Source organism: Giraffa tippelskirchi, chromosome 13, assembly GCF_054371585.1.
Source record: "Giraffa tippelskirchi isolate mGirTip1 chromosome 13, T2T-mGirTip1v1.2.pri, whole genome shotgun sequence".
Taxonomy (NCBI): Eukaryota; Metazoa; Chordata; class Mammalia; order Artiodactyla; family Giraffidae; genus Giraffa; species Giraffa tippelskirchi.
In genome coordinates, this window is record NC_137287.1 from 96,192,868 (window position 1) to 96,205,353 (window position 12,486).

The following is a 12,486-nucleotide window of genomic DNA, read 5'->3' on the forward strand; positions in this document are numbered from 1 at the left end:
GAGTGGACCGTCCTCCAGGTGTCTGTTCGCCTGTTAGGCATGTGTTCTGAAAACATTCTCTCAGTCTCTGCCTTGTGTAACAGTGTCTTTTGAAAAGTGTACACATTTGCAAAGGGGCTTCCCAGGTGGCGCTAGTGGTAAAGAACCTGCCTGCAATGCAGGAGAACATAAGACTTGGGTTCCACCCCTGGGTCAGGAAGATCCTCTGGAGAAGGGAATGGCTACCCACTCTAGTATTCTTGCCTGGAGAATCCCATGGACGGAGGAGCCTGGAAGGCCACAAGGTTTCAAGGTCCAACGTGACTTAGCGACTGAGCACACACGCACACATTTTAAATTTTGATGAAGTCTGGGGTGTGAATTTTTTTTTTTTTTTTTTTTTTGTGGTTCATGCTATTTGGGTCTAATCCAAGGAACCTCTGCCTCAGGCCACAGAGATTTCTCCTGTGGTTTTCCCGGAGGATTGAGTGTGACCGCTGGCCTGGGGCATACACTTTTCTTTGCACATGATGGGTTAGCCTTCATGGTCACCTTCTCCATGTGGTGTCCAGCTGCTCTGATATCATCTGCCTATGGAACTACCTTGCTGACTATATAGGTGTTTTTTTTTTAATTAAAGAGAGTTTCTTTTATGAAGTGAAAACTTTTGGATAGTGATAGAAAATGAAGTAACTTGATTTTAACATGGATAAAAAGCATGACACTTAAGAAATAATACACCTTAGACACATAAAGTAAGAATGTAAATTTTGGACAAGGTGCATAATTAGTTTTTTGAACTTATTTTTACATTGTTTGTGAGATCTAGCGAGTGTTAGGACTGAGGTCTGGTTTGAACTGTAAGTCGGGGGGTGGAGTCTCCCAGGGCCTGGTCTCAGCGGTTTTCACTTGTCCTGAAGGTTCTGCCGCGTTACTGTGTGCACAGCCGCAGACGCAGGCGCCTGTTCCCTGGACAAGAGGTGGCAGGTTGGGCTGTGTGGGTCTGGGCATCTGCAGAAGGACTGTGACAGGCAGCTGGGGAGCAGCCCTGAGACTGGTGAAGCATGAGGTTTGGGGAAATCTTAGCAACTGAACGCCTGCTGTGCACCCAGGCCCCAGTGGCAGGGTGGCCCTGCCCCCACCCCAGGCCCTGGACATGTGCCCTCTGCTTCATCATCGGTTTTTTTTTTGAGAGGTATCTTTATTGGTATTATGTCCATACGTTTTCAGCACTGTCTTTCAAAAGATGTTTCTAATTTTCTAATTTAATGGAGTGACTCAAAAACCAAAAAGTATAAAAATGTATATCATGAGTATCTTCCAGCTGTCCTTGACATTCATCTGCCTGGAGGCCAACCTATCAGATCAGAAATCACTGTTAGTTATTCTTGGGTTTTTCAAGAATTTGTGAATGAAAAAGAAACTAATGTATTATTTTTTCCTGTTTACACTGAAAGTAGCATATGGTACACACCGTTGTACTTATTTTATTATTGCTAGATTTGCAGCATCAGTGCACAGAGACATTCCTTGTCTTTTTTTAAAACAGAATACAGTATTCCATTATGTGGGAAGTTAAACCACACACCAATGAGAGATAGTTGGTGGTGACAACACTTTACACATACCCATGTATATAAGTTTATATGTGTCTATGTGTATAGATATATATGTAGAGGTCCTTTGCAGTTCATACTGCATCATCTAGTTTAATTGTCTAGAAATTCTGCTTGTTTTAATTATGATCTCTTTTCTGTTTCAGCTAAAGGTTGAGTGAAAATTTCCACCTCTTACAGTGTATCACTTATAGGAAGAAGGAACAACTCTGCCCCTGTTTTCTGCTCTTGAATCCATCTTTACATTTAACACTTGGCCTTTTACAGTTAAATGTTGATATTTTCTGTCCTGGTTGCCTCGTTTATCAGAGAGAGGTTGGCTGGGGAAAAGCCCTGAGTGGCTTTCTGCTGGCCTGGGCGGTCGGCATGGGGACATTTCCTGCTGTCACAGGTGTGTGAAAAGGCTGGACACACTCTGTTCCTCATCTTGGCGGCTGGTCTCCCTGTCCAGCTCTGGGCAGTGCCACTGTGGGCTGCTGTGTCCAAGAATGGTGCTGCAGTGTCACCAGGCAGCCCGGACGGGGTCCACCGCCCACGACTAACAGCCAAGCCCAGGTGGCCATCACACGTCTGGCTCCTGGCTTGTCAGTTTTTTAACGTCACCATTTAAGGCTTTTTTCTGAGTCACCAAGTCTAAGTTTGCCACAAAAGACTCTTCAGAGGAGAAATGTGAGGTGAGGAGTTTCCAGGGTCGTCACTTGGTGGATGAGCTCCAGCAGCTGAACGAAGGGCCCCCAGGGTCCTCAGGTCCTTGCTCAGGAGATGTCACTTGGGGATAGTCCTGTCACACATGGTGGCTGGTGGCTTGGGCTGGAGGCCTTCCCTGAAGCTCGGGTCCGAGCCTGGCGCCCCAGCTCTCCCAGCTCCAGCTGGGATCCCCCTCAGAGAAGCATGAAACGCGTTCTGAGTCTAACCCGTCAAGTTACCAGAGAAGCCATGCCCCTCCTCACAGGTCCCCACCCTCCACCCCTGGGGCACTGGGGACGATTTTAGCTTTTTGGGTAACAGTAAGAGCCTGCTGGGTTCAAGTGACCTCAGACTCTTTATCTACGAAAGGATTTGTTGTAATGTAAACACTGCTTTGTAAACACTGTTTGTAGAATTTCATTTTGACCTCATCTTAAATCCCTCTTTTTGAAATCCAGCTGTGGTCTAGAAGGGCCTGGAAGCGGCTCTGCTCTCCCTCCTGGTGTCTGGCTCAGCCGCACAGGCATAAGCGCGTTGCTCTTGGGCCTGAGCCTCCACCTCCGGCCCCCTGTCCCCTTGCCAGGCTCCTGGCCCATCTGTCCAGCAGGAGGCTCAGGACCTGGACCCAGGGTAGGCCTCACGTGCTGCCTTCTGGGCACTTTGCTCTGCTTTCTCAATTGAACAATACATCCTAGGCCGTGCTGTCCGTGAGCCTCAACCGTCAAAGTGGTGTTGGACAGTCAGGGACCCTTAGTCCTCCCTGGTCTTTTTTATGACTCCTATCTTCAGAATAGAAGATTTCACGTTTCACTGAATGGTGCTTGCATGCATGCTAAGTTGCTCAGTCATGTCCAATTCTTTATGACCCCATGGACTATAGCCCACCAGGCTCCTCTGTCCATGGGATTCTCCAGGCAAGTATACTGGAGTGGGTTGCCATGCCCTCCTCCAGGGGATCTTCCCAACCCAGGGATCAAACCCATGTCTCTTATGTCTAACCTGCATTGACAGGAGGGTTCTTTACCACTAGCGCCACCTGGTCCTTATATTAGGAGATGTCCCAGGTAGGTGCCTGGCAGAAAGACTGGAGGACTTGGGAGGTAGGCATTTCTGCTCATCCTATCACGCTGCTGGGGGCTGTGGGCTCTTCAGTGTTCCTGCAAGGACTCTAGGTGAGGTCACTGAGCTGCCACAGGTGGGCTGACTGTGTTCCTGGGCTGGTGGTGCCTTTTCTGAGTCTTGAGCATTCATGAGAGAAATCCTCCATTGACAACTTTAATCTCTTTTGCTGTCACTCTACACCCTGTGGACCCTCACTGCTCACCAGAAGCATCCTAGGGTGGTCACCCTGTGGGTGTGTCTGGCTAGCCAACCCCTCCCGCCCTGCCCCCCCAACTACTGCACTGCAGCTGGAAGCCGGTTCAGTGTTTCATTGCAGTTCTCAGTTGCCAGACATCCTTCCCCAAAACCCAGCCTTTAGCTTTTCACATGAGGCAGGAATTTCTCAGCTTATCTTGATTTCTTTTACAAGCTTTTGAACTTAAATTGTTAATAAAATTTCAATAAATTTGGTTTTTGACATCTAGTGTTTTTTTAGTTTTCAGCCTGTTGTGGGCTGAATGTTTCTGTCCCCAGAATCCATATCTTGAATCTTTGTGTTTGGAGGTGGGGCCAGCAAGCAAGTCCTTGGAATAATCAGAGGCCCTCCACTCACCGGCTGGGGCAAGGACAGAGGGGAGGTGGCTGTCTGCAAGCTGGAAGCAGGCTCCCACCACCCTGTCAGTCCTGGATCCTGGCCCTTCCAGCCCCAGGAACGAGAACCACTTAAGTCTCTTCCAGGAGCCAGGCCAAGGAAGGCAAAGCCTTCATTTCAATTTATTTAATCCCTACAGTTAGTGGCTAGCAGTGCAAAGTCAGTGCTGATATAAAATTGAAGAACTGGCAAAAAAAAAAAGTAAAAAAGGTTTATAGTTTGAAAAAAACAAAATATCCTACAGAAACCTCTGCTGGCCATAGCTGGAAGGGTCCCTGGACAGTGGCTCTGAGCGTCTGGATCCTTGGGCTAGATCCTTCCAGGTGGAGGTCCCCCATGGTGCTGCCTGGTGCCTGCTGCCCCCACTTCCCAGGTACGTGAGGCCGTGTCCGTATCAGAGGCGTGATGCTCAAGTTGGTCCAAGTCTCTGACTTCCGCTCAGCCCCTGCTTCCCAGGTCTGAGGAGGGACCTGTCGTTTCAGGGACCAGCTTGCGTGTCTGTCCCACAGCTTCACATTTGAGGTGACCTGGCCTCCCTCTGACCACCACCGCCACCCCCCAGGACAGTGCAGGGGTAGGAGAAGCCGGCCCATCCCTCCTCCCCTACTTGCCTTTGTCTCGGAAAGGAGCTTGCTTTCCTGTTTCTATTTTGATGTCTCCTGGGGAGTCCTGGCCAGGCAGCAGCTCTCCCTGGGGTCCATCTGGCACCGGCCTGTCTTCGGGCACCTGCAGTCACCCCAAGATCCCCCCATTTTCCCCAGCCCTTATTAACTCCCAGTCTCCTTCATTCTCCATGGGTTTTCCTCTCTGAGTATTTCACGTGAGCAGAATCAGAGGACAGTGTTTGTTTCACTTTCACTGAACGTAACGTGTTGAGATCCATCTGCCTTGTAGCCTGTGCCAGTGTCATTCCCGTTTATGTTCAATCACGTTCCACTGCATGGATGGACCACGCCCTGTTTGTCCCTCACCTGTAGGCAGGCACTCAGGCTGCTCTACCTCTGACCCTGACGGGTGCTCTCACTCTGAGCATGGACATCCTCCTACCAATGGGAATGCCGGCTGTGCGGCCGCTCCATATCCAGCCTTTTGAGGACCTGAGCTCCTGCACTGAGGCTACATCACTTTATATTCTTACAGCAGCCTGGGGGGGCTCCAGGACCCCTCGCCCTGTGGGCACTGGTGGGAGTGAGGGGCCTCCTGGTGCTGAGCTGTATTTTCCTGAGGACAAATGACATTGAGCACCCCCATTGGCCATTTATGCATTTTCTCTGGATAAGTATCTGTTCAAATATCCTTGAAACTGGGGTGTCTGTCTTGTTACTGAGCTCTGAGGTTCCTGTGCGGAGTCTGAGTGGAATCTCATGTCGGGGCACAGTTTGTAGGGATTTGCTCCTGATCAGTCCTCTCGCTTTGCTGATGGTGTCCTGGAGGCCTCCGAAGGTTTGGTTTTGACAAAGTCCAGTTTAATCTGTTTCAGTGCTCACCTTGGTGTCACCACTGAGACTGTGGCCCAGTCTGAGGCTGGAGCTTTCCTAAGGGTTGTGTCCTTTGGGCTCTTTGATCCATTCTGACAGCTGCCCCTTCTCTGAGAGATGAAATTACCCAGATACTCAGAGCAGACTCCTTATCCTGGGTGGGCTCCCCCTCCCCCACCCGCCGTGTTCTGGGTTGAACCCCATCCGAAATCTTGGCTGTGACATCACCGCTGTCCTGAGACCTCATGGCAGGATGGGATCAGGCTTGATGACGAGCAGCTGGGGGCCGGGAAGCTCCTGGCTCCAGCTTCTCTTACGTTTGCCTGCTGGCTGTTCGGAGGGTCCTCGAGTCGCCTGCAAGGTCTCTAACGTGTGTTTTCCTCCCCAGACGCGGACTTGACCATCGCTGAAGCCAGCAGCTCGGACAGCCGAGGGGAGAGGCCAGAGTTCCTCGCTCATGTGGACGAGGGGCTCCTGGGAGGAGAAGGCAGCTACCTAGGCGCGCCCCTCACCCCGGAGAAGGACGACGCGTTGCATCAGGCTACCGCCGTGGCCAACCTGCGGGCGGCTCTTATGAGTAAGAACAGCCTGCTGGCCCTGAAGGCGGACGTGCTCGGGGAAGACAGCTCCCTGCTGCTGGAGTACCTGCCCAAGGGCGCCCATTCCCTGTCCCGTAAGTGCCGTGGCGCCCAGTGTCGGCGGGAGTGAGGAGCCTCAGCCCATGATGCGGTGCTGAGGGTGCCGTGCGAGCGTGGGGGTCGCGATGGGTCATGGGGCCTGCGATGGGGGGCTGTCGGGAGCAGTGGGAGGGAAGCAGCCGTGTGCTTGTCCGAATGTTTCATACTGGAAGTTGAGGCGTGCGTGCGTGCTTGCTAAGTTGCTTCAGTCGTGTCCGACTCTTTGTGACCCCATGGACCGTAGCCCGCCAGGCTCCTCCATGGGATTCTCCAGACAAGGATACCAGAGTGAGTTGCCATGCCAGGGATTGAACCCGCGTCTCTTATGTCTCCTGCATTGGCAAGCGGGTTCTTTACACTTGCGCCGCCTGGGAAGCACTGAAATCAGGCATCTAACCCTAAACCCTGATCAGCTGACAAGTGCACCGCTGTGCCTGCCCGAGGACAGGCGCCAGGGCGGCCTCCGCACGGCCGGGCTCGGGCTCCCTCTGCTGGCCACGCCCCGCCGGCGCCGCCTCGTCCTGCCTGGGGCGTGGCCAGCGTGCGGATCCGCCTTCACTGGGCAGTGCTGCTGCCCCCGCCCCAGATGTGGAAAGGGTTTGGGTGTTGTGCTTACACCTTAAAGGTCTCCTGCTGAATTCCAGTTGCTGGAAAGCAAATGACGGAGTGACCCAAGAAGCCCATAAGGTACAGCGGTGCTGGCTGAACCCCCGGGGGGCCAGCCTGGGCGGGAGCTCCTCCCCCTAGGCTCAGGTGCTCTGAACATCCCCTGTCCTGGGTGTGCAGGGGACCGTGACTATGTCTCCAGCCATCCTGGCAGGTTGGTGTCTGTGAGGAAGAGCCAGGTGTGGCCCCGTTTCCCTTTTCGGGGCAGGACGACACACCCCAGAAAGGCCAGTGCTGAGTGCAGAGGGCGTGGGGAGGCGGCGGGTCCAGGGTCCTACAGTCCAAGTGTGTGCGGCTGGCGGGGCCATGCGTGGTCCCTGAGCACCACTATGGAAGCAAAGGAAAAGCTGCAGCCGGTTTTGGGCGTCTGGGAAGAGTGTCCTTAATGTTCACTCTAGTTTTAAAAACAATATCTTCACAACTTTGCTTTCATGAACACTAAAATATCCTGAGTGTCTGTGATGGAAATTGCTTGTGGCTAATAAGGACCGACGTGGAGAGGAGCGTGCCCATTCTCATTGCTTCTCCTGCCAGAGTCTGAGGAAGGTGGCTGTAAGGGCTGTTGAAGGACCTAGCTGTGAAGTCAGACCGAGGGCTGAATCCCCCAAGGCTGATGGACACACTTTTGAAAACATGTTTAGGTCTCACTTCTTTGCATCTGAGAAATGGGAATAGTGTTGCTTACACAGCTGTTGTGAATATAAAACATGGACGCATAAGCCAAGTCCATCTGACAAACGCTCCCCAATGTCAGTCCGTTTCCCACTCAGATCAAACCCTGAACGTGTTGGCAAAAACCAGTATTTGAGGAAGTGGTCCCAGGGCGTCTGCAGCATCTGGGGTTTAGAGTTGGCAAGTCCACAGGAGGCAGGTGGGTGTCATGGCAGGAGCAGCTTGGGGTAGGGTGTGGGGAGGTGGGGGCGTCCCCTGCAGGGCAGAACCGTTGTTCTGGCTTTTTTTAGATTCTCCCAGTTGGTGCGTGAACCTTGTGTGCCAGAGGCCCCAGGAGGTGGGAGCAGCCCCTCTGTGCTGAACCATGTGGTCACAGGAGGGATGGGCCCGTCCCCTGTGTGGATGGGGAGTCCCTCCTGGGTGCCACCCAGCTTGGGCCTGCACCCCCAGAGAGCTCACCACCCTGGGGAGCATGGGATAGAGTGTGCACTGCGGACCTAAAAACACATTGGAATGGAACCATGGCTTCACACAGGGCACCACTGACAGCAATGCAGAGGCTCTGCTGCCCGAGGTCCCAGGTGGAGACCCCCCCACCAAGCTCATGGGCACAGAGGCCACCATGCTTCCTCCAGGGAGGCCCAGAAGGAAGGTAGGGCCCTGTGCCGCGGTGCTGGGAGTCCCTCACTCCTGGTCTGGTATGAGGGGGCCGTAGGGTCTCTTTCTGTACTCTAACCCCGGGCTCCTTGAGGTGCTTGTTAACGAGATTTTTCTGGGCCTAAGGCTTTTGTGATGTTGGGGGATTTGTTGGGCTGACATCCCAGCAGCCGTAGCTTGTGGCTGGAGCAGCGGGGGGAGGGCACATCTTCATCATGGTGTCTGACGAGGGTGGCTCCATGGTGTGCAGTGTGCTGAGTGGGACTCCTGGGCCCTGTCAGTTCATCCCAGTCTCCAGAGGGGAGCCCTGTGGTCAGTGTGGCCTGCCCGGCACACAGTGTTGCTGAAGGAAGGGGTGGTATCAGCACGTTTAATTAAGAGAACCATAAGATCTGCAGGCAGTGCCTCACAGTGACTGAAGGTCTTTTCTGGACAGTTCTGGAGCCTCCAAGAAAACCGAGTTCAGTTGTTCTCCCAGGTCTGATCATGTCTGGCTTGGCAGTTAAGCTCCACAGATGGTTTCGTTGGTGGATCTCCACTGTTTAATTGATTTCTCCGTGAGAGGACTTGTGTACTTTTCGTTTTGCTTCAGTTTAAGTTGATTTTTTTTTTTTGCTTTTATTACGTTTGCAGTAGGAGGCTGACATCCCACTGGTTAAAAGTCTCTGTTCACTGAATAGAAACCATGGCAAGCACCTCTGTGGTGCCAAACGCGCTGTTTCCCAAGCCGTGTTTGTGGGTGTGTGTTGATCCAGAAGGGACTTTGAAAAATGCCGTGAGAACACAAGTAACCTTTATTTCTCGGGAATGAACTGGAGATGAAGCAGCTGCTTTGGTCACTGGAGGCTGAGGCCCAAGGGTGGTGCGTCCCCAACCTCCCAGAAACCCCGACATCCTGTGCGTTTCGCTGTTGCAGCTACTGGGAACACACAAGGATCTATCTCCTCACAGCAGCGGCGGTGCTGTTCTGTCTCTATGGAAGGATGTGCTCCTACAGGAGAGAACTCAGACCTGGGTTGGCAGCAGGCGGAGTCTGCCTTGGATGGGGCCACCAGCCACAGGCCCCCCTGCCCACATTTCTCCGTGCACTGCCCCCGATGTCTATCAGGGAAGCAGCTGGGTTTTGTTCTGACTGTGGTTTGAAGAAATACCTTCTGGTGTTTACATGAATTAAGGACCTTCACTTGAGTCTGGCTTGATATGGGACCTTAAACACTCTCCTATGAAAGGGCATTTGACTTAGGTATTACCACCCTTACAGATAAATAGCCAGGTTGACACACTTAGAAGCACTTTCTAGAAGATCCTCCCTCCAGGCATGGGTGGACATGTGCTGTATCCTTGCTGCGGGTTCTGGTTTTCTGGGAAGAATACCCTGTCATAGCTAGACCACCCCCCAGACAAGGCACGTGCGGAGACCCAGATGCTTGGGAGTGGCGAGCAGATAGAAACCTCGTCCATCGAGACCCAGGCCTCATGACATGGCAGCGTGCGGCTCACTGCAGTATGGCCAAGGACAACTCTCCCCGAACTCTCCACGGCCCGCCAGCTGGTGTCCGTTCACGCAGATGAGACTCGTTTCCTGTGTCCCCAGGACCTGGCACCAGCCCAAGTCACCTCCCTCCGGCCCCTTCGCCCTCCTGCACTCAGAGCCCCGGATGCCCGCTCTGGTGACCGGCCAGACGGAGCCCAGGGAGCCAGCTGCCTCCCCAGCCCAGGTAAGACGCGAGGGCTGCCGGCCAGACGCCTGTCCACTGGGCACATCCCCATGGGCCCAGTGCCCAGAACCCACATGCTCAGCGTGTCCTAGGCAAGCCTGTGTGGTTGTGGCTGCTTTCCATCCACCCTCTGCCCCACAATCCCCTCGGCCTCATGTCACTCAGGGTGATGCAGATGTCGACTTTGCAGTAATAGTTGCAACATCCGTGACATTAAATCAGCTTTGATATTTAAATTACAATGCTTCTAAGGGGCAATTTTCCCTAGTGTACAGACTCCTACAGCAGTGGGTTAAAAGCTCTGAGCGGTGCTGGTGGGTCTTAAGCGGGTTTTGCTGTGGTGCTGGCGGCTGTGTGTTTGTTACCAGGCGTCTGAGATCCACTTCCTATGCCTCAGATAGTTATTTAAAGACAGGTCTGTTAGGTTCCATTATTTCCCTGGAGAAAAAATCTTCAAGGAGGGAGAATTTGAGCACGTTTTGTAATTAGAAATAAATCAAATGCTATTTCCGTGCGTTTGAACCCAGGGTGTTTCGGTGGGAGGGGCTGGTGTTGTGCTGATGTGGATTTTTCGCGTGTCCGCTCAGGCTTCCTTTCTGGAGGTGTGACGGTCATCCTGTGGTGGCTGGACGGGGACCCGGTGAGTAGGTACATGCCTCTGTGCTACCATCTCCCTGAGTGGGCCGCGTCCTCATGGCGCATAACTCATCTGTCTCTCCTAGGTCGACACCCCGGACCTGGAGGCCTGGGCTGAGGGACTGGCCCCTCCAGAGGTGACTCCAGCTGGAGCCTGGGGTTTCCACGGGCTCTGCCGGCCTGGGCAGGATGACCGGGGTGTCCTTTTGACTCGTATGGCCAGGAGCACTTTCACGGCCTGGATGGACTTGCCCAGGGCTCCTCCCTGAAGTCAGATAAGGAGCCCCAAGAGATGGACACCTGTGGACGATGGTTTTTGAGGCTGCCAGACTGGAATGGGCATTTGGTACATGGGGGTGGACATGGGTATGGGCCTCTCTGATGCAGGCAGCCTGGCATTGGGTCCAGATGGCCAGCGGTGATGGCAGAGCCACACATAGACACACATTCACACATACATACACATACACACACATCCTAGGGAGTCATCAGGGCAGGTGGGACTTGAAGGCTGCAGTCCTTGAGGGACAGAAAAATCTGTAGAAAAGAATCCAGTGAATCTGCTGGAACTGAAAATACAAAGTGTGAGGCTGAGGATGCACTGAGTAGTGTAGAGCAGTCTGGGTACCACCTGAGACAGGGCACGGGGACTGAAAAATAGTGATGGAGAGGATCCAGCTGAAACTTGGAAAAAAAGCATGGGACAAGCAAAGACACACTGAGGAACAGTGAGAATGTCCAGTGCATGTGCACTGGGGTCCAGAGGAGAGAAAATGGAGTGGAGCAGTGTCAGGAGAGACAACAATAGAGAATGTTCCCAAACTGATGGAAGACATCCTTCCACAGATTCAGGAAGCTCAGTGAACCAAAGCAGAATGACACCAAAATAAAACAACCACCAAACACCCAAACTGGGCACATTGCTGTCAAACTATTGAAAACCAAAGACAAAAATAGAAACCTTGGAAGCAACCTGAGAAAAGAGACATTAAAAGGAACAACATCAAGATTGATGCCTGACTTTGCAACAGAAACAATGCCGCTAGTCTCTAGGGTGCTGCAGAAACTCCGAGACCAGAATCCTATAGACAGAAGAAGTACCCCTCACAGACCAGGGTCACGTGAAGACAATGTCTGCCAGAGAAACAGAAAGGAGGGGCTGCACTGTCACCCAACAGGAAAGACTGGAAAACAGCCTCTGTAGAAAGACTGTGAGCATTTAAAGCAAAGTTTATGGCCCTTTGTGGGGTTTTTGACTCAAGTAGGAAAGTAACACGTGGCATGAACAGCTCAAAGGGTGCGAGGGTGGGCAACTGTGGGGACTGAATGGGTCTTGCATTCTCTACAAAGTCACAACAAACAGTGACAAAAATCATCGTGTACAGCTCAAAGACTTATGAAAAGAAAAGTGGAATGGTACTTGATGAATTTCAAAAGAAGGCAAGCAGGGAAGGTTAAAGGAAGAAAAAGCATAAAAGGACAAATAGAACGTATGTAGCAAGATGGCAGACAGCACCCAGATATACCAATAGTCCTGCTATTACCAACATACTGAACACTACAGGGAAAAGAAAGCATTATCAGACTGCTTTTCAAAGAAAATCTGTTGCTTGTAGATAACATGTATTATAGATAAGAACACAGAAAAGTTTAAAGCAAAGAATTTAAAGAAGGCTGAGCACCGAAGAATTGATGCTTTCAAATTGTGGTGCTGGAGGAGACTCCTGAGAGTCCCTTGGACTACAAGGAGATCAGACCTGTCAATCCTAAAGGAAATTAGTCCTGAATATTCTTTGGAAGGATTGATATTGAAGCTGAAGCTCCAATACTTTGGCCACCTGATGTGAAGACCCGATTCATGGGGAAAGACCCTAATGCTGGGAAAGATTGAGGGCAGGAGGAGAAGGGGGAGACAGGATGAGATGGTTGAATGGCATCACCAACTCA

General features: G+C 52.2%; 1 protein-coding gene across 2 annotated transcripts in view; it reads left to right on the forward strand.

The window, feature by feature from the left end:
- Positions 1-12,486, forward strand: part of ZBTB46 (zinc finger and BTB domain containing 46) — a 50,761-nt gene that overhangs the window by 26,948 nt on the left and 11,327 nt on the right. For both annotated transcript variants that reach the window (XM_081557484.1, XM_081557483.1), the window contains exon 3: positions 5,902-6,186. In XM_081557484.1, the coding sequence (XP_081413610.1) occupies positions 5,902-6,186 (285 nt within the window). The remainder of the gene's footprint in view (positions 1-5,901; positions 6,187-12,486) is intronic.